The sequence below is a fragment of the Nerophis lumbriciformis genome, linkage group LG04, assembly GCF_033978685.3.
Source record: "Nerophis lumbriciformis linkage group LG04, RoL_Nlum_v2.1, whole genome shotgun sequence".
NCBI lineage: Eukaryota > Metazoa > Chordata > Actinopteri > Syngnathiformes > Syngnathidae > Nerophis > Nerophis lumbriciformis.
The window spans coordinates 47,042,194-47,069,361 of NC_084551.2; the positions used below are offsets into that span (position 1 = coordinate 47,042,194).

Consider the following 27,168-nt stretch of genomic DNA (forward strand, 5'->3'; position numbering starts at 1 on the left):
GAATAATACATTTTAGTTTCTGAAAAATTCTTGCTTTCTGGAATAACTTTCTGGATTAAAAAAATCTCCCTTTATAGAATATTAAATGTTGGTGTCTGAAAACAAATCTTGTTTTGTGAAATAATAAATATTGCTTTCTGGAATAACTTCCTGGATAAACAAAGTTTTCCTTTTTAGAAAAATAAATACTGCTTTCTGAAAACAAATCTTGCTTTGTGGACTACTAAATCTTGCTTTCCGGAATATAAAATATTTTTTCTGGAATAACTTTCTGCCTTTTAAAAAAGCTTCCTTTTTAGAATAATACATTTTGATTTCTGAAAACAAATCTTGCTTTGTGAAATAATAAATCTTGCTTTTTGGAATAAAAAAAAAAATGCTGTTTTCTGGAATTAATTTCTGGATTTGAAAAAAATCTTCCATTTTAGAATAATACATCTTGCTTTCTGAAAACAAATCTTGCTTTCTGGAATAACTTTCTGGATTAAAAAAATCTTCCTTCATAGAATATTAAATGTTGGTGTCTGAAAACAAATCTTGTTTTGTGAAATAATAAATATTGCTTTCTGGAATAACTTCCTGGATAAACAACGTTTTCCTTTTTAGAATAATAAATATTGCTTTCTGAAAACAAATCTTGCTTTGTGGAATACTAAATCTTGCTTTCTGGAATATAAAATAGTTTTCTGGAATAACTTTCTGGATTTAAAAAAAATCTTCCATTTAAGAATAATAAATATTGCTTTCTGAAAACAAATCTTACTCTGTAAAATAATAAATCTTGCTTTCTGGAATAACTTTCTGGATAAACAAAATCTTCCTTTTTAGAATAATAAATATTGCTTTCTAAAAACAAATGTTGCTTTGCCGAATACTAAATCTTACTTTCTGGATAAAAAAAAAATCTTCCTTTCTAAAATAATAAATCTTGCTTTGTGGAATACTATGTATATTCCATGGGGGTAGAAGAAGTATAACAGGCCTAATTCACTCTTACAACAAGTTCAACGAGCCTTTGACTCCTGCAATTTTTATTTTGGGGAAATAACACGGGTTAGGTAAATTTAGCTTTGAAAATATGAGCAACATTATATCAAGTGCTCGGGCTGTGAATCTTTGGGCACCACATGAATCGATTCGATTCTTGGGGGTAACGATTCGATTCAGAATCAATTCTCGATTCAAAATTAGCTCTGATATATTTCTATATTACTTCAAAGAAAACTGGTTTTGTTCAATAAAAATCTACCCAAACATTTAATAAAGTCAAATACAAATAAGGCAACAAGAGAAGTATCCAACACTTCTCTTTTCTACAGTAAATCTGTACAGCAGATATGATCATCTACATCAGGGGTCCCCAAATTACGGCCAAAATCCGTCCCGTAAGAAGTTCCAAGTTAAAAAAAAAAAAAAAAATAAACTTTTTTTTTTTTGGATTATAATATTTGAAAATCTGTCTTTTCCAATCCATTTTCTACCACTTGTTACTCTTGGTGTCTGCTAGCTGCTCAGGCAAATCATATTGTCTAAAAATGCATTTTTCCATCGATAACGTGACATCAAGTGCGCACTCTTTCAGTCAATTAGTGCGCGAGGAATATATATATATATATATATATATATATATATATATATACTGTATATATACACACACATACATATATACACACAGCCGGCCCCCGGACAAATAGTTTAACCCAATGCGGCCCCCGAGTCAAAACGTTTGGGGACCCCTGATCTACATCAACAATATGATTTGCCTGGCTGGACAGGACACATAAAATGTTTTTTTTTTTAAATAATAAAAAATATATATATAAATGTTTTTAATATATATATATATATATATATATATATATATATATATATATATATATATATATATATATATACACACACACACACACAAATATATACACACACAAATATATATATATATATATATATATATATATATATATATATATATATATATATATATATATATATATATATATATATATATTTTTTTTTAAAATGTTTTTCAGTTAAAATTATTATCATTTTTAAAAAAATCGTTTTTGATTTTATTGAATCAGTTAAGAATCGTTACAAATAATAATCGCGATTAATTGGATTTTTTTTTTTTTTTGACTCCTTGATAAATATGCTAAATTTGTTTTAATTCGGTCATGAAGGCGCTGACCTGCTGGGTGACGTCGACCCTCCAGGGATCGACCTGAAGTCCATCGCACCAGCCGCCTCGCCCGTAGAGCCAGGTGCCGTGCTCGTTGGGCACGGCGCCGTCTTTCACTCGCTCAGCGCAGCCCAGTGCCGATCCTGTTGGACAAAAAAAAACTACGTAAAAATGGGATTTAGATTTTGCGACTTCACAAGTGCAAAAAAATACAAATAAAAAAATACTATGTTTTTCTCACCTGCAGAGTCGAATGTGCGACTGTTGTTATGGACGCCGTTAAACAGGAAATGATGGGAGGTGACACAAAACTCCCCGCAGCCGTTCTCGTCGCTGCCGTGTCCTGTGATGACGGCGTACAGCTCCACCTGTGGGCCAGAAGGCGTCGGGAAAAAAAAAAGAAGCCGCCATGAAGGAAGGGTGTGCTAGGCGGCTTTTAAAACAAAGCGCCGACTTTGTACCTTCTTGGTGGAGGCCGGCACGGGGAACCTGATGGGCAGGTACATCTTGTTGTAGGTACTGTTGAAAGTTCCGCCGCTATACAGTGACATCACCGTGAAGGGGCGGAGCTTCTCCGTGTGATTGCCTGGTAGATCAATTGGTAGGAAGCTTGATTATACAATACAAGGTTGCCTTTCATGCAAACGTGTCAAAACTCCTCCATGGAGATATTACTTTTTTTCTCTCGGCTCTTGGCAAAGGCGGTCGCACTCCCTCCCCTCTCCGTGCCGCCTCTGCTTGCCCCTTATGTCTCGCCCTGTCTTGCTTAACTTTCGTGTTGCCTTTTTTTGCACTGCTCTCCAAATCTAAACAATGGAATTGATCAACTTTCCTCGCAACGAAATCGCCAAAATCTCGGGTTCAGGGGAACTGGTCTGTCCTGTCGGAGCGGTTGCTGCCGGACACACGACGGAGGAGAGCCACGTGACTGGCAACCCTTCCAGTCGAGGACGTTGACGATATCTACCTATTCGGAATCATGGTAGCAGGAAACCTGCTGATTGGAGTAAGCGTTGTACTGTATCAAATGATTGGAGGATGCGAGCAGAACTGTGGACACAGACTTGATAACATCGACCGTCTGCCCTGCAGGATGAATTTGAGGACCAGAAATAGACAATTTTAAAATTTTAATTTGCTTTTGCTCGCTCAAACACAACTAGAGATGTCCGATTATGGCTTTTTTGCCGATATTCCGATATTGTCCAACTCTTAATTACCGATTCCGATATCAACCGATACCGATATATAAAGTCGTGGAATCAACACGTTATTATGTCTAATTTTGTTGTGATGCCCCGCTGGATGCATTAAACAATTAACAAGGTTTTCCAAAATAAATCAACTCAAGTTATGGAAAAAAATGCCAACATGGCACTGCCATATTTATTATTGAAGTCACAAAGTGCATTATTTTTTTTAACATGCCTCAAAACAGCAGCTTGGAATTTGGGACATGCTCTCCCTGAGAGAACATGAGGAGGTTGAGGTGTGGGGGGTTAGGGGGTAGCGGGGGGTGTAAATTGTAGCGTCCCGGAAGAGTTAGTGCTGCAAGGGGTTCTGGGTATTTGTTCTGTTGTGTTTATGTTGTGTTACGGTGCGGATTTTCTCCCGAAATGTGTTTGTCATTCTTGTTTGGTGTGGGTTCACAGTGTGGTGCATATTTGTAACAGTGTTAAAGTTGTTTATACGGCCACCCTCAGTGTGACCTGTATGGCTGTTGACCAAGTATGCGTGGCATTCACTTGTGTGTGTGAAAAGCCGTACATATGTGATTGAGCCGGCACGCAAAGGCAGTGTCTTTAAGGTTTATTGACGCTCTGTACTTCTCCCTATGTCCGTGTACACAGCGGCGTTTTAAAAAAGTCATAAATTTTACTTTTTGAAACCGATACCGATAATTTCCGATATCACATTTTAAACCATTTATCGGCCGATAATATCGGCAGTCCGATATTATCGGACATCTCTAAACACAACCATTATAATCTTGATTCTTTTCCCCTGGCTACGACATGGCAAGGTCGTTGCTTCAAGATTCCCCTCAGAGAAACAAACTCCTGCCCTGTCAACAAAACCTGTTCCTTTGCCACCGCTTGCAGAGCGACTCCAGACCTACAGACTTAAAGGCCTATTGAAACCCACTACTACCGACCACGCAGTCTGATAGTTTATATATCAATGATGAAATCTTAACATTGCAACACATGCCAATACGGCCGGGTTAGCTTACTAAAGTGCAATTTTAAATTTCGTGCAAAATATCCTGCTGAAAACGTCTCGGTATGATGACGTCAGCGCGTGACGTCACGGATTGTGGAGGATATTTTGGGACAGCATGGTGGCCAGCTATTAAGTCGTCTGTTTTCATCGCAAAATTCCACAGTATTCTGGACATCTGTGTTGGTGAATCTTTTGCAATTTGTTCAATGAACAATGGAGACAGCAAAGAAGAAAGCTGTAGGTGGGAAGCGGTGTATTGCGGCCGACTGCAGCAACACAAACACAGCCGGTGTTTCATTGTTTACATTCCCGGAAGATGACAGTCAAGCTTTACCATTGGCCTGTGGAGAACTGGGACAACAGAGACTCTTACCAGGAGGACTTTGAGTTGGATATGCAGACACGGTATCGTGAGTATGCATGCAGCTGCGGCTTCCAAACATTTGATCGCTTGCCTGTATGTGCGTGCCGCTATGTGCATGTCACGTACGTAACTTTGGGGACTTTGGGGAAATATATGTGCTGTATGAACTTTGGGGAGGTGAACGGTACTTTGGGCTGTTGGATTGAGTGTGTTGTGCAGGTGTTTGAGTTGTATTGGCGGGTTATATGGACGGGAGGGGGGAGGTGTATGTTATGCGGGATTAATTTGTGGCATATTAAATATAAGCCTGGTTGTGTTGTGGCTAATAGCTTGTGTTTATTTACTGTTTTAGTCATTCCCAGCTGAATATCAGGTCCCACCCGCCTCTCACAGCATCTCCCCTATCTGAATCGCTCCCACTGCCCTCTAGTCCTTCACTCTCACTTTCCTCATCCACAAATCTTTCATCCTCGCTCAAATTAATGGGGAAATCGTCGCTTTCTCGGTCCGAATCGCTCTCGCTGCTGGTGGCCATGATTGTAAACAATGTGCAGATGTGAGGAGCTCCACAACCTGTGACTTCACGCGCATATCGTCTGCTACTTCCGGTACAGGCAAGGCTTTTCTATCAGCGACCAAAAGTTGCGAACTTTATCGTCGATGTTCTCTACTAAATCCTTTCAGCAAAAACATGGCAATATCGCGAAATGATCAAGTATGACACATAGAATGGACCTGCTATCAACGTTTAAATAAGAAAATCGCATTTCAGCAGGCCTTTAACAGACACACACACCGTGGACCACGGCTACATATGCACACATACATGCACCCGCATCCCACGCCTTTGTCACCGCTTCACCCTACGTGGTATGAAGGAGCAGCGCCCCTAGTGTCTGGCAACTTCGGGCCGGATGTCTCCCCTCTGCCCTCCTGTTGCAAGTCTTGTGGTTTCTGTGTAAAATATTTGTGTGCTTATCGGCTATCAACTTTTTTTTCTTGGCCCCAGTCTGTGCCACCTCCCCCATAGGAGCCCAGTCTGAGATTTTTTTTTTTACACATCCTATCCCAGCGTCTACCTTTTTCTCCACCTCTTACGTAGTGGCGATCCATCACTGTTCCTGTTCTGTCTACCTGTACAATGTTTGTCTAATCTTGAACGACTTTGTGGCGAAAAGGAAATTTCGCTGTACTTGCGCAATGACAAAGAGCATACCGTACCATACCAATCCACTTCTAACTAGGGATGGCTACCAAATTCGGTACTTTTATACCAACTATTATTCACGTAAAATCAAACGGTGCCTTTGTTGCACGTGACGTCACGTCAGTTTGCTGACTCGGCACCAGCTCAAGCACTCGGCGGGCAAACATGTGCATGCGTAGTGGACTCCCTCTAGGCCAGTGTTTTTCAACCTTTTCTGAGCCGAGGCACATTTTTTTCATTGAAAAAATCCCAAGGCACACCACTAGCAGAAAACATTAAAAAATTAAACTCAGCAGCCGATATTGACAGTAAAAAGTCGTTCTCGCAATTGTTGGATATAAATTCAAACCATAACAACCATGCATCACTATAGCTCGTCTCAAAGTGGGTGTACTGTCACATCAAGCCGAGACTTATTTGGACTTTTTTGGTGTTTTCCTGTGTGTAGTGTTTTATTTCTTGTCTTGCGCTCCTATTTTGTTGATTGTCATGTCATGTACGGATGTACTTTGTGGACGCCATCTGCTCCACACGCTGTAAGTCTTTGCTGTCGTCCAGCTTTTTGTTTACTTTGCAGCCAGTTCAGTTATAGTTTTGTTTTGCATAGCCATCCCTAAGCTCCAATGCCTTTTGTTTATTTTAGGTTTAAGCATTAGATACCTTTTTACCTGTACACTGCCTCCCGCTGTTGTCTGCATATTGTGATCACGACAAACCATGTTCCTGACGTCTACAAAGCAATTAGCTACCTGCTGCCACCTACTGATATGGAAGAGTATTACACAGTTACTCCGCCGAGCTCTTGACAGCAAAGACAATAATTACTGGTTTGCAAAAAATATTAAAATGAAATTACATAATTTCCCGCGGCACACCAAACAGTATCTCACGGTACACCAGTGTGCCGCGGCGCAGTGGTTGAAAAACCCTGCTCTAGTCAATGTTGTAATTTTCCATGCCAACAAAGCGCTCAAAAGTAAGGCTCGACTTTTCAAAATGCACTAGCTCGTTGCTAATTTACATTGGATATGCCATATGTAAATTAGCATTAGCAATTTTACATGGCGATTTCAACACCTCCAAACGTTAATGAGAAACACATCTTTGATGTAAGTTACAGTCAAACTGTTGGTGTTCAATAAGTACAATACTTAACAGGATAAATACTTTGGAGGACTCAACAAAAGACAAGACTGGCCCATTCAACTTGAAGACTACTTCCTGGTTATGGCAATTGGAAACGCGCTGTAGTCCGTCCCTGCAGGCCACATTTCCAGAAGCCTAAGGACCAGAGGGCCGGACTTTTTCACTATTTCCTATAATCCAGAGAACCATCATGTTCTGCAGTGGACATTTGATTATGGTCAGCATTACTAAATTCAGAAACAAGGAGCACTCTTCTGTTTTTAAGGACCTATTGTATTTAGTTTTTCAATAAAATAGATTTCCTGTGTTGCCATAATCATAACCAACTAACCAGAAGCAAATTCACAAAATGATTCAATGATAATGACATTGAAAGTCAAAAGTGTCGGTATCAGTATTGGCGATACCAAAATTACCAGTATCGCCCACCCCTACAAGGAAGTGTGTTAAAGTACAAAACCCAAAACCAGTGAAGTTGGCACGTTGTGTAATTCGGAAATAAAAACAGAATACAATGATTTGCAAATCCTTTTCAACTTATATTCAATTGAATAGACTGCAAAGACAAGATATTTAATGTTCCAAATAATCATTAACTTAAATTTAATGGCAGCAACACATTGCAAAAAAGTTGGCACAGGGGCATTTTTACCACTGTGTTACATGGCCTTTCCTTTTAACAACACTCAGTAAACGTTTGGGAACAGAGGAGACACATTTTGGAATTCTTTCCCATTCTTGCTTGATGTACAGCTTAAGTTGTTCAACAGTCCGAGGTCTACGTTGTGGTATTTTAGGCTTCATAATGCGCCACACATTTTCAGTGGCAGACAGGTCTGGACTACAGGCAGGCCAGTCTAGTACCAGCACTCTTTTACTATTACTTTTACGTGGCTTGGCATTGTTTTGCTTAAATAAGCAGGGGCGTCCATGATAACGTTGCTTGGATGGCAACATATGTTGCTCCAAAACCTATATGCACTTTTCAGCATTAATGGCGCCTTCACAGATGTGTAAGTTACCCATGTCTTGGGCACTAATACACCCCCATACCATCACAGATGCTGGCTTTTCAACTTTGCGCCTATAACAATCCGGATGGTTCTTTTCCTCTTCGGTCCGGAGGACACAATGTCCACAGTTTCCAAAAACAATTTGATATGTGGACTCGTCAGACCACAGAACACTTTTCCACTTTGCATCAGTTAATCTTAGATAAACTCGGGCCCAGCAAAGCCGGCAGCGTTACTGGGTGTTGTTGATAAATGGCTTTCGTTTGCATAGTAGAGTTTTAACTTGCACTTACAGATGTAGCGACAGATAGTGGTTTTCTGAAGTGTTCCTGAGCCCATGTGGTGATATCCTTTACACACTGACGCCGCCTTTTGATGCAGTACCGCCTGTGGGATCAAAGGTCCGTAATATCATGTCTTACGTGCAGTGATTTCTCCAGATTCTCTGAAGCTTTTGATGATGTTACGAACCGTAGATGGTAACATCCCTAAATTCCTTGCAATAGCTGGTTGAGAAATGTTGTTCTTTAAACTGTTCGACAATTTGCTCACGCATTTGTTGACAAAGTGGTGACCCTCGCCCCATCCTTGTTTGTGAATGACTGAGCATTTCATGGAAGCTGCTTTTATACCCAATCATGGCACCCACCTGTTCCCAATTAGCCTGTTCACCTGTGGGATGTTCCAAATAAGTGTTTGATGAGCATTCCTCAACTTTATCAGTATTTATTGCCACCTTTCCCAACTTCTTTGTCACGTGTTGCTGGCATCAAATTCTAAAGTTAATGATTATTTGCAAAAAAAAAAAGATTATCAGTTTGAACATCAGATATGTTGTCTTTGTAGCATATTCAACTGAATATGGGTTGAAAATGATTTGCAAATCATTGTATTCCGTTTATATTTACATCTAACACAATTTCCCAACTCATATGGAAACAGGGTTTGTAGATTGTAGCTCATCAGAGGTCGTGAAAATGGTTACAAAATGGAGTTTGAATTCCTTCGCGTGAAAATTCATACTTGTGAGGTTGGCGGCGCTGAATCTCAGGTTGAGGGAGACGATCCACGGCATCGCCCACGGGACCGTCGTCATGGTGAAGGTGCACTTGTTGGCGTCCAGGACGGGAATGAGCGGGGAGACGTCCGTCTGCCAGCGGCCGATACCTCTGCAGACAACAGCGTAAATATTTTGAAAACACATCTTGCTTTTTGTCTTCTTCCCTTTCTGGAGGGGCCCGTTCTCTGTCCACCAACCAACAGACTGCACTGGGTCTACTCCGCCCCCTTACTCTTTCATGACTGGTTTGGTACCGAAATAAGGGATGCAAAAAAAAAATATATATATATATATATATATACACAATAATAAACACTTTGTTACATTATAGGTCAGGGGTGTCCAAACTTTTTCCAGCAAGGGCCGCATAAATAAAAATTGAAGGATGCAAGGGCCACTTTGATACATTTTGTACAGTAAAATATAATATATAATGTAAGTCAATCAAATATCTGAACACAACCTCCATATCTTAGCTTTGTGTTATCAATAACAAAGCATATTCAAGCATAAAATGGCTAAATTAACTAAAAATACCACAGTAGTTTGGCCACTAGAGGAGACCAAAACAATCAGACCGTGCTGTTCAGTATCGTGGCCCCTGATTGGCTCAGGCAGCATTGCTAACATTGAGTGCAGCTGGGATAGGCTCCAGCATCCCCCCACGACTCCGAGAGGGACAAGCGCTAGGAAATGGATGGATGGATGGTACTTGACACATGCTAACTGTTAGCATGCTAACGTTTAAATTTTAGCATTCTTACTTTTTTGCCAGTTTTACAGCCAAACACCTCAGAGTCATATAACTTGGTACTTGACACGTTACTGTTATTACGTTAGCATACTAACATTAGCGTGGTAACTTTTTCAGCCAATTTTGCAGCTGAATGCCTCAGACTAATATAACTTGGCACATGCTTACTGCTAGCATGCTCACGTTAGCATGTTAATATCAGCACGCTAAAATGTTTAGCCAACATTGCAGCCAAAATGCTAAAAGACTAATATAACTTAGTACTTGACATATGCTAACTGCTAGCATGCTAACATTAGAATGGTAACTTTTTTAGCAAATTTGGTAGCCAAACACCATAAAGTAATTTGACTTAATTTGTACTTGACGCATGCTAACGTTAAAATTCTAGCATGCTAATCCTTTTAGCCAATTTTACAGCCGAGGACCTCAGACTAATATAGCATGGTACATGAAACATGGTAACTGCTAGTATGATCATTAACTAACATTAACGTGCTAACTTTTTTAGCCAATTTTGCAGCCAAACACCTTAAGGTCATTTGACTTAATTGGTACTTGACGCATGCCAACGTTAAGATTCTAGCATGCTAACCCTTTTAGCCAATTGTACAGCCGAGGACCTCAGACTAATATAGCATTGTACATGAAACATGGTAACTGCTAGTATGATCATTAACTAACATTAACGTGCTAAATTTTTTTGCCAATTTTGTACACAAACACCTCAGTCATACGGCTTAAATAGTAATTGATACATGCTAACTGCTAGCATGCTCGCGTTTACATTCTAGCATGATAACTTTTTAGCCAGTTTTACGGCCGAACACCTCAGAGTCATATAACTTGGTACTTGACACATTACTGTTAGCACGTTAGCATACTAACATTAGCATGGTAACTTTTTTAGCCAATATAACTTGGCACTTGACACATGCTAACTGCTAGCATGCTCACGTTAGCATGTTAACATCAGCATGCTAAACATTTTAGCCAACTTGGCGAGCCAAAAGCCTCAGACTACTACAACTTGATACTTGACATATGCTAACTGCAAACATGCTCACGCTAGCATGCTAACATTAGAATGGTAACTTTTTTAGTCAATTTTGTAGCCAAACACCTTAAAGTCATTTGACTTAATTGGTACTTGACGCATGCTAACGTTAAAATTCTAGCATGCTAACCCTTTTAGCCAATTTTACAGCCGAGGACCTCAGACTAATATAGCATGGTACATGAAACATGGTAACTGCTAGTATGATCATTAACTAACATTAACATGCTAACTTTTTTAGCCAATTTTGCAGCCAAACACCTCAGTCATACGGCTTGAATAGTACTTGATACATGCTAACTGTTAGCATGTCTAACGTTTACGTTCTAGCATGCAACATTTTTAGCCAGTTTTACAGCCAAACACCTCAGTCATATAACTTGGTACTTAACACGTTACTGTTAGCATGTTAGCATACTAACATTAGCGTGGTAACTTTTTCAGCCAATTTTGCAGCTGAACGCCTCAGACTAATATAACTTGGCATATGCCAACTGCTAGCATGCTCACGTTAGCATGTTAATATCAGTATGCTAAAATGTTTAGCCAACATTGCAGCCAAATGCTTAAAGACTAATATAACTTAGTACTTGACATATGCTAACTGCTAGCATGCTCACGCTAGCATGCTAACATTAGAATGGTAACTTTTTTAGCAAATTTGGTAGCCAAACACCTTAAAGTCATTTGACTTAATTGGTACTTGACGCATGCTAACGTTAAAATTCTAGCATGCTAACCTTTTTAGCAAATTTTACAGCCGAGGACCTCAGACTAATATAGCATGGTACATGGAACATGGTAACTGCTAGTATGATCATTAACTAACATTAACATGCTAAATTTTTTAGCCAATTTTGCAGCCAAACACCTCAGTCATACGGCTTGAATAGTACTTGATACATGCTAACTGTTAGCATGTCTAATGTTTACATTCTAGAATGCAACATTTTTAGCCAGTTTTACAGCCAAATACCTCAGAGTTATATAACTTGGTACTTAACACGTTACTGTTAGCACGCTAGCATACTAACATTAGCGTGGTAACTTTTTCAGCCAATTTTGCAGCTGAACGCCTCAGACTAATATAACTCGGCACATGCTAACTGCTAGCATGCTCACGTTAGCATGTTAATATCAGCATGCTAAAATGTTTAGCCAACATTGCAGCCAAAATGCTTAAAGACTAACATAACTTAGTACTTGACATATGCTAACTGCTAGCATGCTCACGCTAGCATGCTAACATTAGAATGGTAACTTTTTTAGCAAATTTGGTAGCCAAACACCTTAAAGTCATTTGACTTAATTGGTACTTGACGCATGCTAACGTTAAAATTCTAGCATGCTAACCCTTTTAGCCAATTTTACAGCCGAGGACCTCAGACTAATATAGCATGGTACATGAAACATGGTAACTGCTAATATGATCATTAACTAACATTAACGTGCTAAATTTTTTTGCCAATTTTGTAGCCAAACACCTCAGTCATATGGCTTGAATAGTACTTGATACATGCTAACTGTTAGCATGCTCGCGTTTACATTCTAGCATGATAATTTTTTAGCCAGTTTTACGGCTGAACACCTCAGAGTCATATAATTTGGTACTTGACACGTTGCTGTTAGCACGTTAGCATACTAACATTAGCATGGTAACTTTTTTTAGCCAATATAACTTGGCACTTGACACATGCTAACTGCTAGCATGCTCACATTAGCATGTTAACATCAGCATGCTAAACATTTTAGCCAACATGGCAGCCAAAAGCCTCAGACTAATTTAACTTGATACTTGACATATGCTAACTGCTAACATGCTCACGCTAGCATGCTAACATTAGAATGGTAACTTTTTTAGCCAATTTTGTAGCCAAACACCTTAAAGTCATTTGACTTCATTGGTACTTGACGCATGCTAACGTTAAAATTCTAGCATGCTAACCTTTTTAGCTAATTTTACAGGCGAGGACCTCAGACTAATATAGCATGGTACATGGAACATGGTAACTGCTAGTATGATCATTAACTAACATTAACATGCTAACCTTTTTAGCCAATTTTGCAGCCAAACACCTCAGTCATACGGCTTGAATAGTACTTGATACATGCTAACTGTTAGCATGTCTAACATTTACATTCTACAATGCAACATTTTTAGCCAGTTTTACAGCCAAACACCTCAGAGTCATACAACTTGGTACTTAACACGTTACTGTTAGCACGTTAGCATAGTAACATTAGCGTGGTGACTTTTTCAGCCAATTTCGCAGCTGAATGCCTCAGACTAATATAACATGGCACTTGACACATGCTAACTGCTAGCATGCTCACGTTAGCATGTTTACATCAGCATGCTACAATTTTTTGCCAACTTGGCAGCTAAAAGCTATCACGACGGGGTTTTCGCAGCTTACTTCGGGGTTCGTTTTCCCGAAATGAAGACGGACCACTACGGACGAAGCGTGCAGGTGAGAACATGATTTATTCTCAAAAATAACGCGTAGTACCAAAAACAGAAATCAAGCAAAAGGAATAATGTGCGGATCGCACTCGAAACTAAGCTACCACTTAGCACAGGCTAGGAGACAAGCAAAACTTACGTTGACAGGTTGCATGAAGCAAACAAATGACGCCAGACTGAGCGTGACGAGCAAGGTGAATAAATAGCTCTCTGATTAGTGGTTGACAGCAGCTGAGTGTGGGACCACTAACCAGAGGCAGGTGAACCCAATTAATCCCCATGGTGACCAAAACAAACTCAGAGGTGCACAAACAGGAACTAAAGGAATCCAAAACTAACAGAAAATACAAAACATGGTCCGGACCACGGTTTATGACAAAAGCCTCAGACTAATATAACTTGATAGAGTGTGTGTGTGGGGGAGTGGGGTGGGCGGTGTTTGGTGGTAGCGGGGGGTGTCCCGGAAGAGTTAGTGCTGCAAGGGTTTCTGGGTATTTGTTCCGTTGTGTTTATGTTGTGTTACGGTGCGGATGTTCTCCCGAAATGTGTTTGTCATTCTTGTTTGGTGTGGGTTCACTGTGTGGCGCATATTTGTAACAGTGTTACAGTTGTTTATACGGCCACCCTCAGTGTGAGCTGTATGGCTGTTGACCAAGTATGCATGGCATTAACTTATGTGTGTGTAAAAGCAGCATATATGTATATTGTGACTTGTCCGGCACGCTGTTTGTATGGAGGAAAATGGCTTTAAGGCACGCCCCCAATATTGTTGTCCGGGTGGAAATCGAGAGAAATTCGGGAGAACGGTTGCCCCGGGAGATTTTCGGGAGGGGCAGTGAAATTCGGGAGTCTCCCGGGAAAATCGGGAGGGTTGGCAAGTATGCTCATACGCAACTTTGTTGCTATAGTTAGTGAGTATATTCGAATCCCGATAGATTCTGGGTTTTTTTATAAATCTAAAAAAAAATGACATGCATCACAGCCCATCGTGTAGTTTTGCGGCACCTTCTGAAAGCGGTGATCCAGCGGCCCAGCTCCACGTTGCAGAAAGGTCCCAGGCGGTCGCAGCACACAAAGAGCTGCACCGTGTGGTCCCACTGAGCGCAGGACGAGTCTCTCCTGCCGGGACACGACAAGGACGTGTCCAGCACCAGCCTGTCAAAGTCCGACAAGTCTGTAGAAAATATAAATATGAATATATATCCTTTTGGATCCTGTTGCTATTGCTGTTTTTAATTTTCAAAACCAATACAATATATATATATATATATATATATATATATATATATATCTTTTTTTTTTTACTTTTAGGGCTTCCCTCAAGTTTGGTCCCAGTCATGAAAATAAAAGTTTTCAAAGCCTAAATCTCTAGATGAACTTCAGATCTGCTTTAATATTATTAGGGATCGAATGTCCCTTTGGGACAGAGGACCCTATTGTATTTTGTGCGTTTTATTAGGGACCGCAATGTCCCTTTTTATTATTATTATTCCGCCGCCTCTTTGAGCTGTAATTTGACCCCCTTAACATGCTTCAAAACTTACCATATTTGACACACACATCAGGACTGGTGAAAATTGCCATTTAATAAAAACAAACAAACCCCAAAACTCAAAATTGCGCTCTAGCGCCCCCCTAGGAAAAAACACGGAATGTCGTAGAGACATGAAACAAAAACCTCTACGTAGGTCTGACTTAGACCTAGATTTCATACATTGACATCCTTCAGCAAAAATCAACAGGAAGTTGGCAATTCCCCCTTCAATACAAAAGTTTTGTAAAAACTGTTACGGCTCAGGCTCCTGCCAACGCCGCTCATCCGTCTGTGCGCACCTCGGGACACGCCCACGGGTGCGCACATCCAGGGACGCGCCGCGCGCGTCCCCGCCCTGCAGCAGCCACCAGCTGCAATCACTCACCGGCAATCTACACTCCTGGGTCTGATGAGGGCAAGCTCAATAAAGGACCAGTGGACCCAAGGATCGGGGCGGGAACTTAGTTTTCTCATGGTGTACCGTAAGGCTTATGATCTCTCTCTCTCTCTGCGTGTTTTCCCTCGTGTCTGACATCCTTGTTTGTTCTCCCGTGTCCCCGCAGTACCCTCCGTCGCCTGGAAAGTGAGCTGTGCGTTTCACTTTTCCCTGGATCTCCCTCTGGACTCTTGACTACCTCCTTCGTTTCTCGACCTCTCGCTCGCCCCTGGATTCCGACGCCTCTCTCTCGCCCCGGATAACCTGCCTGCCCCATGGACTTCCTCGTATCTCGTTCAACACGTTGGTAACACTCACTTCAGTTAACTACTCACATAGTCTTACACCACACACTCTTGTATTCTAGTTCACACTCCATTTCCTTAGTTTAGTAGTATTGTTTATTATTATTTATATATATATATATATATATATATATATATATATATATATGTGTTGACTATATATATATAACAAATAATTGTATATACTTCCCCCTGGTGTCTGTTTGCCGTCACCTCCCCTTTAGTCTAAACATAACAAAAACAGTCACTTTTGCCTCTTTGAGCTGTAATTTGACTCCCTTAACATGCTTCACAACTCACCAAACTGGACATACACATCAGGACTGGCAAAAACTGTGATCTAATAAAAAAACCCAACCCCAAAACTCAAAATTGCGCTCTAGCGCCCCCTAGGAAGAAAACACAGACACAACTGCTCCTAGGAAGAAAACTCTGACAAAACTGCCTGTAACTTCCAGTAGGAATGTCTTAGAGACATGAAACAAAAAACTCTATGTAGGTCTCACTTAGACCTATATTTCATATATTGACCACCCCCAGCAAAAACCAACAGGAAGTTTGCAATTCCCCCTTCAAAACAAACGTTTTGTAAAAACCGGTCACCTTTTTTCAAACATTATCTCCTCTGAGCGCGTTTGTCATGTCGGATTCAAACTAGCACAGGAGAGAGATTAAACCCTTCTGATTAAAAGTTGACCAAAGAGTTTTAATTACTGCTCCGGTTTGGATTTTATGTGCCGTCAAAGTCGGTCCCCTCCATCGCTGCTTGCAGCTTTAATTTTTTTCATGTTTTATGCCCTTTTTGATAGAGAAAAAAATATTCATATTATAGCATAAACAGAAAATATGCAATATTTTCCCCCCCCAAAAATTTCAAAGTGGAGTATTTGGAGTAATTAAGCATTAAATAAGTAAATAATTCAAAACAACATTGCTTTAGATTCATTATTAAAAAACAATACCACTAAAATTCTCAGGGATTCGAAAGAGCCCCACTCATAAAAGTCTTAAAAACATGTCATAAAGTATTATTTTTTACAAAGGCTTAAATCGCTAGATCAACGTCAGATCTATTTGTGAGTTTTTTTTAAATTTAATATCCTTTTTGTCATAGAAAACTTTGATTTTTTTATTACAAATACAAAATATGCAATAATTTCCCAAGAAAATACTTCAAAGGGAAATATTTGATGTGAAGTAGTTGGAGCCTTCAATACGTCAATAATCAATTGCAACATCAATTTTAATTTATTATTATTTTTAAAGCAATGACAGTTTGTTTATTTTGAATCCCACTAAAATGGTCAGAGATAGAAAGGCCCCCACTCATAAAAGTGTAAAAAAGAAGTCTTCCAATATCCATCCATCCATTTTCTACCGCTTGTCCCTTTTTGGGGTCGCGGGGGGTCGCTGGAGCCTATCTCTTTTATTTAATTTTTGTGCTTTCAACGCTTAAATCTGTAAATCTACTTATATTACATTTGATATATTTTTATATTAAATTCAGTTTATTTTATGTTGTTTTTGTCAAAGAAAACTTCTTTTTTTATGGCAAACACAAAATATAAATAATTTTCACCAAAAAATATTTCAAAGTGAAATATTTGATGTGAAGTAATTAGATCCTTGGATAGGTCAACAATTAATAACAACATTGATTTTAATTCGTTATTATACAAACCCCGTTTCCATATGAGTTGGGAAATTGTGTTAGATGTAAATATAAACAGAATACAATGATTTGCAAATCCTTTTCAACTCATATTCAATTGAATGCACTACAAAGACAAGATATTTGATGTTCAAACTCATAAACTTTTTTTTTTTTTTTGCAAATAATAATTAACTTAGAATTTCATGGCTGCAACACGTGCCAAAGTAGTTGGGAAAGGGCATGTTCACCACTGTGTTACATGGCCTTTCCTTTTAACAACACTCAGTAAACGTTTGGGAACTGAAGAGACACATTTTTTAAGCTTCTCAGGTGGAATTCTTTCCCATTCTTGCTTGATGTACAGCTTAATGTTCAACAGTCCGGGGGTCTCCGTTGTGGTATTTTAGGCTTTATAATGCGCCACACATTTTCAATGGGAGACAGGTCTGGGCTACAGGCAGGCCAGTCTAGTACCCACACTCTTACTATGAAGCCACGTTGATGTAACACGTGGCTTGGCATTGTCTTGCTGAAATAAGCAGGGGCGTCCATGGTAACGTTGCTTGGATGGCAACATATGTTGCTCCAAAACCTGTATGTACCTTTCAGCATTAATGGCGCCTTCACAGATGTGTAAGTTACCCATGTCTTGGGCACTAATACACCCCCATACCGTCACAGATGCTGGCTTTTTAACTTTGCGCCTATAACAATCCGGATGGTTCTTTTCCTCTTTGGTCCGGAGGACACGACGTCCACAGTTTCCAAAAACAATTTGAAATGTGGACTCGTCAGACCACAGAACACTTTTCCACTTTGTATCAGTCCATCTTAGATGAGCTCAGGCCCAACGAAGCCGACGACGTTTCTGGGTGTTGTTGATAAACGGTTTTTGCCTTGCATAGGAGAGTTTTAACTTGCACTTACAGATGTAGCGACCAACTGTAGTTACTGACAGTGGGTTTCTGAAGTGTTCCTGAGCCCATGTGGTGATATCCTTTACACACTGATGTCGCTTGTTGATGCAGTACAGCCTGAGGGATCGAAGGTCACGGGCTTAGCTGTTTACGTGCAGTGATTTCTCCAGATTCTCTGAACCCTTTGATGATATTACGGAGCGTAGATGGTGAAATCCCTAAATTCCTTGCAATTATTATTTGCAAAAAAAAAGAAAAGTTTATCAGTTTGAACTTTAAATATCTTGTCTTTGTAGTGCATTCAATTGAATATGGGTTGAAAAGGATTTGCAAATCATTGTATTCCGTTTATATTTACATCTAACACATTTTCCCAACTCATATGGAAACGGGGTTTGTACAATGGAATTTTGAAAATAAAGTGTAAAAATAAGGATTAGCATGTCACTACACATGAAGTACACGTTTGTTACTTATGGACTAAGTACATCATATCAAAAGATGATTCTTAGTTTTTATTCTAATTAGGGTCCAATAAGCCCAAATAGCAAAGAGAAATAAAAAAAAGCATGTAAACAAACAGCTTGGGCCTTAAGAGGTTAAATATAGTCCAAAAATACGGTAATTAAATATTCAAACACAGTGTTGCTGTTCAAACTGTGTAATGTTACAGTGGCCAAAAATATTAAATATAAGTGTTAAATAAAACCTCTGCCTAATATAATATAATAATACACGTATGTTGAAGCACATCAAGCGGTGCGGCTTCATAGCTTACCAAAGTCGTACTAAAACATTTTGATAGATTTTTGAGGGGCCGTGTGCAATGTTCTATATTTTCAATGGAACATATAAAATGTTGGTGTTGTTTACTTGAATCATATTGCCATCATAGTGCAGTCTACATATATATCTTAAGTTTGACTGCCATCTACTGGTCACACTTATCATTACACCATGTACCAAATAAAATTTCTCGAGGTCAGTAAGAAAAAACAGAATTATTATTATTATTATTATTATTATTATAATAAGGTTTAGTTCATTACAGATAACCCAGAGTTGTGCCAAAAGTATGTAAGATTTAATATTTCTCTTCGTGGGTGTGGCGCACCTGTTGCGCTGGTGAGATGGGGGGGGGGGGGGGGGGGGGGGGGTTGTGTGCATGTAGCGTGCTTAGTCTGGAGGCTAAATACACACAGTGTGTTATGTAACTGTTGTTTAGTGTTGATATTCTTTGCTTAGTTTGATAAATGTTGGAGCAGTTTGCTTCATCAGGAGGGTGAAGTCGCTCAATTTAAAGTGTTGGATTTAACTGTGTTGGTGAGGGCGTAGAAAAAGGGGCATTTTTCTACCAGTAGACAGCGTTTAAGATTGAGTGTTTCACTGCTAAATTAATAATATATTTATATTGAATATGGATTTTAAATATGTATCTAAACAGGTGGTTAATTGGTTAGGTATTTATGTATTTGCATATTGGGTTTTCTGTTGCATTTATCTATTGTGTTTCTGGTGTTAAATGTATTTTATATGTATCTTTGTGCATTTATGTTGAGACAATTTATTTAAAATCTGTTTTAACTTAAAGGGAAAAGATGTGTCCATTTTCTTGCACTTGTTTAATGGTTAAGAGTTTGATAGCCTAATTAATAGTTGTAAATTATGGGATTGATAATTGATTGATTTTTTACAGCATGTTAATCTTGTGGTGTTTTGTCCTTAAAGGTTTTTCACCTACTAAAGAAGCTAAAGGCTACTAAAGGCTACTAAAGACAGCTAATGACAGCTAAAGAAACTAAAGTCTATTAACACTGCTAAAGACTGCTAAAAAGACTAAAGAAGAAAAAAGAAGCTGTTTCTTGGTTGGAAAAACTGTTGCAAACTAAAGGAAAATAAAAGGAAAAAGTAACTACGGTCTGGTCTTTTGAGTGAAATCCAGAAGCCACATTCAGCATTGGTACATCCCTTCAAGTGTGGGATAAGCACAGCGAAAAAAGCAAAACACTTGACAGTTGTTGTATGCACACTGTGTCGAGCGGAAATGGCCTATCATAGCAGCACAACGGCTATGAAGGAACATTTGAAAAGAAAACACCCGACAGCGTTCTTGCCATCACCATCAACTAGTCAATCGTCCGCGTGAGTATACGTTGTCATCATTACACAAAATCATGAATGTGTCATTTGTATCTGCGTTGTAAATTCATAAACTAAAACACTGTTTCGCTCTGAGAGGCGCGTTTGGCGTGCCTGTTCAGTGTTTACAAAGACGCGCTCCTCTTTAACGCTAACGTTAATTAGTTGTGCAAATACCTTTTACAACATTAACAGTTACATATACTATGTACAAACCAACAATTAACTTTCATTTTAATCATACTATCATTGTTGTGTTATTAAGCAAAATAAGCAATACTTTTACTTTTGTTGAAATGTTTACACTGTTACAGAATATTTCGTTTTGCACTTTTTTGTATTGGATGTTTATCTTTATTTTTGCACATTTTAAAGCAAAATAAGCAATACTTTTACTTTAGAAATGCTTATACTATTGCAGAATATTAAGATTTGCACTGGATGTTTACTTTTATATTTGCACATTAAAAAGCAAATAAGCTACTTTTAATTTTGTTAAATGTTAAAAGTTTTAAATGTTTACATTGTTACAGAATATTTTGTCATGTTGTTGTCAATGTTGACTGAGTGGCCATACTTTTTTTTTTTGTATATAAAAGTCATGCCTTTTGAAAAAACTGGCCAACATTTATTTTTTCATCTTCATTTTAAATTAAAAAAAAAAATCGGTAAAAGGAAAAATAATCTATAGATTAATCGAAAAAAATAATCTATAGATTAACCGATTAATCGAAAAAATAATCTATAGATTAATCGATAGAAAAATAATCGTTAGCTGCAGCCTTAGCTTGAGCACGCTGTCTTCAGCTCCTCAAAAGATTCAAGTGTATTATATGATTTGTGCAAAACTTCAAGCAAGTGATTATTAGAACCTCTTTTCGTTACAAGCAGCCAACGAGGTATTGTATTTTTTAAATTTAATTTCTTTCTGAGTGTTTATTGATGTGAAATCAAAGTCTGATGTATTGTACTGTATTTTGTAAGTTCTCACGGCGTGTTGGCGTGGATGGTGTGTACAGCAAGAAGGAGGAGTCAATAAACGCCCGTTTTACAAAAAAGAACTTTCCTGTGTTGCCGTGTACCGAAAGGAGCTACATATACTGTATAACAGCGCATAACAGGAACTTAACATCACAAAGAGAAAAGCCCATAAAATAGGTTACAAAAGTTATTTAATAAGAAGCCAAAAAGTGCAAAAACAATAATGTTCGTGTTGGAGGAGTTGTGAATTAGATACACCTGCAGTCTGCAGGTGTAGCTAATGTTGTGGCCCTGCAGTCATTCACAACTCCTCCAACACGAACATTATTGTTTTTGCTCTTTTTGGCTTCTTATGAAATAACTTTTTTAAATAGATTCAATCTTGCACGTGGAAAGTTTAAGTGTGGGCTTTAGTTGATATAACAATTCTACGGCGGGGGTGCAGGAAGCGGGATTACTGGAGCCTCAGCCAGTGCGTCTTTTGCAGCCGTTTTATGATCGCTCAGCACAAGAAATACTTTACACACATACAGTTGTTGACAAAATACACTGTACATTATATACCTCAGCTAACTAAACTATGGAAATGTATAATATAATTCATATAGCAATACGGTCTCACTGCACAGCAGGCCAGCAGTTAGCCGAGTCCGGAATCCATGTTGAGGCACTGAGTGACGTGCCTCAACTGGCTGCTGTTCACCGCACCGTCTCTTCTCAGTATTTGAATGGCAAATGTGAAAATTCAGCGATTTTGAATAAAAATAATCTAAAACTGGTGAAGTTAAATGGAAAATAACTTTATAGTATAATCACTGGATACATATAACAATTTAATTAATTTTTTTCCTTTTTACATTTTTTTTCTTTCCATGATGGCAGGTGAGGCCCCGCCTCACCTGCCTCTAGTGACTGCACGTCACTGATATTTGGTAAGGACTGAATTAGCCTGACCTAAGCCTAAGGCAGGGGTCGGCAACCCAAAATGTTGAAAGAGCCATATTGGACCAAAAATACAGAAAACAAATCTGTCTGGAGCTGCGAAAAATTAAAAGTCTTATACAAATGTTATAATGAAGGCAACACATGATGTAAGAGTCTATATTACCTATAATAGCCTACTATCAAAATGACTGTGTGTTGCAGGCTGAAGCAAATCTTCTTTGACAGAAATGTTGAAATGCAATATTTATTCTACACATTTTTACAACATTAGAAACCATTAGTAAATCAGAGGCTACTCAAAAGGTGAGATAACTCCTGGAAATGACTGGCTATTAATGGCCAAAGGTATAGATGTGTGTGTCCAAGTTAAGGCTGTCTTCTTTTAATAGATTTATTACAATCTTTGGCAAGCTAGGTAATGAATGCTGTGGTCTGGTACAACATGGCACGCAAACAACTATCTGGTATTACATACAAAACTAAATTATATACAAAAAAGATAAAAGTAAAGGACATTAAATGAGCTCAAATATACCTACATTGAGGCAAAATGATGCAAAATTTACATAAAGCTAGCCTAAATAGCATGTTAGCATTGATTAGCTTGCAGTCATGCACTGACCAAATATGCCTGATTAGCACTCCTCACACATCAATAACATCAACAAAACCCACCATTATGTATTCACGCACAGGATAAAACTTTTGGTGGACAAAATGAGACAAAGAAGGTGTGGAAGATTGTACATGTAAACAAACTGTTATGTCACGGTCCACACTATGGTGAGTTCAAGAACCGCCAAAATTAGTAGGACAAAACGATGTTCACCAAATACTCTCATCAGTGAAGCATACACACGAACATATTAAACATTTATAACATTTGGGAAGGTTTGTGTCATGTTTGTCCTCAAATAATATCGGACTGCCGATATTATCGGACATTTCTAGTTTTTATTTAATTAAACTTGTGTAATGCAGAGAAACGTTTAATCAGGAAACATTACAATCACCCATCAATTATGTTTTCACATGAATTAAGTGATCTTAATTTTCATGTTTAAAAAAATGTAAAACAAATATAATTCCAACAACTGTTAGCATGCTAACGTTTACATTCTATCATGCTAACTTTTTAGCAAGTTTTACAGCCGAACACCTCAGAGTCATATAACTTGGTACTTGACACGTTACTGTTAGCATACTGACATTAGCATGGTATAACTTTTTCAGCCAATTTTGCAGCTGAACGCCTCAGACTAATATAACTTGGCACTTCACACATGCTAACTGCTAGCATGCTCTCGCTAGCATGCTAACATTAGAATGGTAACTTTTTCAGTAAATTTTGCAGCCGAACGCCTCAAATTAATATAACGTTGTACTTGACACATGCTAACTGCTAGCATTCTCACGTTGGCATGGTAACATTAATGTGCTAACTTTTTTAGCCAATTTTGCAGCAAAACACCTTAAAGTCGTTTGACTTAATTGGTACTTGACACATGCTAACGTTAAAATTCTAGCATGCTAACTTTTTTAGCCAATTTTACAGCCTCAGACTTCAGACTAATATAGCATGGTACATGAAACATGGTTACTGCTAGTATGATCATTAAGTAACATTAACGTGCTAACGTTTTTGCCAATTTTGCAGCCAAAAACCTTAAAGTCGTTTGACTTAATTGGCGCTTGACACATGCTAACGTTAAAATTGTAGCATGCTAACCTTTTTAGCCAATTTTACAGCCGAGGACCTCAGACTAATGTAGCATGGTACATGAAACATGGTAACTGCTAGTATGATCATTAACTAACATTAACATGCAAACTTTTTTAGCCAATTTTGCAGCCAAACACCTTAAAGTCGTTTGACTTAATTGGTACTTGACACATGCTAACGTTAAAATTCTCGCATGCTAACCTTTTTAGCCAATTTTACAGCCGAGGACCTCAGACTAATATAGCATGGTACATGAAACATGGTAACTGCTAGTATGATCATTAAGTAACATTAACGTGCTAACTTTTTTAGCCAATTTTGCAGCCAAACACCTTAAAGTCGTTTGACTTAATTGGTACTTGACACGTGCTAACGTTAAAATTGTAGCATGCTAACCTTTTTAGGCAATTTTACAGTCGAGGACCTCAGACTAATATAGCATGGTACATGAAACATGGTAACCGCTAGTAAGATCATTAACTAACATTAACATGCACATTTTTTTTAACCAATTTTGCAGCCAAACACCTTAAAGTCGTTTGATTTAATTGGTACTTGACACATGCTAACGTTAAAATTCTAGCATGCTAACCTTTTTAGCCAATTTTACAGCCGAGGACCTCAGACTAATATAGCATGGTACATGAAACATGGTAACTGATAGTATGATCATTAACTAACATTAACGTGCTAACTTTTTTGCCAATTTTGCAGCCAAACACCTTAAAGTCGTTTGACTTAATTGGTGCTTGGCACATGCTAACGTTAAAATTCTAGCATGCTAAACTTTTAGCCAATTTTACAGCTGAGGACCTCAGACTAATATAGCATGGTACATGAAACATGGTAACTGCTAGTATGATCATTAACTAACATTAACGTGCTAACTTTTTTTTGCCAATTTTGCAGCCAAACACCTTAAAGTCGTTTGACTTAATTGGTGCTTGGCACATGCTAACGTTAAAATTCTAGCATGCTAAACTTTTAGCCAATTTTACAGCCGAGGACCTCAGACTAATATAAGATGGTACATGAAATATGGTAACTGCTAGTATGATCATTAAGTAACATTAACGTGCTAACGTTTTTGCCAATTTTGCAGCCAAACACCTTAAAGTCATTTGACTTAATTGGTACTTGGCACATGCTAACGTTAAAATTGTAGCATGCTAACTTTTTTAGCCAATTTTACAGCCTCAGACTTCAGAGTAATATAGCATGGTACATGAAATATGGTAACTGCTAGTATGATCATTAAGTAACATTAACGTGCTAACGTTTTTGCCAATTTTGCAGCCAAACACCTTAAAGTCGTTTGACTTAATTGGTACTTGACACATGCTAACGTTAAAAATTCTAGCATGCTAAAATTTTAGTTAATTTTACAGTCGAGGACCTCAGACTAATATAGCATGGTACCTGAAACATGGTAACTGCTAGTATGATCATTAACTAACATTAACGTGCTAACTTTTTTAGCCAATTTTGCAGCCAAACACCTTAAAGTCATTTGACTTAATTGGTACTTGACACATGCTAACGTTAAAATTCTAGCATGCTAAAATTTTAGCCAATTTTACAGCCGAGGACCTCAGACTAATATAGCATGGTACATGAAACATGGTAACTGCTAGTAAGATCATTAACTAACATTAATGTGCTAACTTTTTTAGCCAATTTTGCAGCCAAAAACCTTAAAGTCGTTTGACTTAATTGGTACTTGACACATGCTAACGTTAAAATTCAAGCATGCTAACCTTTTTAGCCAATTTTACAGTCGAGGACCTCAGACTAATATAGCATGGTACATGAAACATGGTAACTGCTAGTAAGATCATTAACTAACATTAACATGCAAATTTTGTTAGCCAATTTTGCAGCCAAACACCTTAAAGTCGTTTGACTTAATTGGTGCTTGACACATGCTAACGTTAAAATTGTAGCATGCTAACCTTTTTAGCCAATTTTACAGTCGAGGACCTCAGACTAATATAGCATGGTACATGAAATATGGTAACTGCTAGTAAGATCATTAACTAACATTAACGTGCTAACTTTTTTAGCCAATTTTGCAGCCAAACACCTTAAAGTCGTTTGATGTAATTGGTGCTTGACACATGCTAACGTTAAAATTGTAGCATGCTAACCTTTTTAGCCAATTTTACAGCCGAGGACCTCAGACTAATATAGCATGGTACATGAAACATCTCCTCTCTGAGCTGCCACCTTAACGTGGTAGAGGAGTTTGCGTGTCCCAATGATCCTAGGAGCTATGTTGTCCGGGGGCTTTATGCCCCCTGGTAGGGTCTCCCAAGGCAAACTGGTCCTAGGTGAGGGATCAGACAAAGAGCAGCTCGAAGATCTCTATGAGGAACACTGACAAGGAACCCAGATTTCCCTCGCCCGGACGCGGGTCACCGGGGCCCCCCTCTGGAGCCAGGCCCGGAGGTGGGGCACGATGGCGAGCGCCTGGTGGCCGGGCCTGCCCCCATGGGGCCCGGCCGGGCACAGCCCGAAGAGGCAACGTGGGTCCCCCCTCCAATGGGCTCACCACCCATAGCAGGGGTCATGGAGGTCGGGTGCGATGTGAGCTGGGCGGCAGCCGAAGGCAGGGCACTTGGCGGTCCGATCCTCGGCTACAGAAGCTAGCTCTTGGGACGTGGAACGTCACCTCGCTGGGGGGGAAGGAGCCTGAGCTAGTGCGCGAGGTGGAGAAGTTCCGGCTAGATATAGTCGGACTCACTTCGACGCACAGCAAGGGCTCTGGAACCAGTTCTCTCGAGAGGGGCTGGACTCTCTTCCACTCTGGCGTTGCCGGCAGTGAGAGGCGACGGGCTGGGGTGGCAATTCTTGTTTCCCCCCGGCTCAGAGCCTGCACATTAGAGTTCAACCCGGTGGACGAGAGGGTAGCTTCCCTCCGCCTTCGGGTGGGGGAACGGGTCCTGACTGTGGTTTGCGCTTATGCGCCAAACCGCAGCTCAGAGTACCCACCCTTTTTGGATTCACTCGAGGGAGTACTTGAGAATGCGCCCCCGGGTGATTCCCTCGTTCTACTGGGAGACTTCAA

At 39.1% G+C, this 27,168-nt stretch overlaps 1 protein-coding gene across 1 annotated transcript in view; it reads right to left on the bottom strand.

Annotated features, from left to right (window-relative positions):
* LOC133593141 (uncharacterized) overlaps nucleotides 1–27,168 on the bottom strand; it is a 71,073-nt gene that overhangs the window by 1,586 nt on the left and 42,319 nt on the right. The window contains exons 6-11 of the mRNA XM_072912935.1: nucleotides 21,548–21,552; nucleotides 14,473–14,641; nucleotides 9,156–9,301; nucleotides 2,641–2,765; nucleotides 2,421–2,547; nucleotides 2,189–2,322 (exon numbers count right to left, since the gene is read on the bottom strand). Of these exons, the coding sequence (XP_072769036.1) occupies nucleotides 2,189–2,322; nucleotides 2,421–2,547; nucleotides 2,641–2,765; nucleotides 9,156–9,301; nucleotides 14,473–14,641; nucleotides 21,548–21,552 (706 nt within the window). The remainder of the gene's footprint in view (nucleotides 1–2,188; nucleotides 2,323–2,420; nucleotides 2,548–2,640; nucleotides 2,766–9,155; nucleotides 9,302–14,472; nucleotides 14,642–21,547; nucleotides 21,553–27,168) is intronic.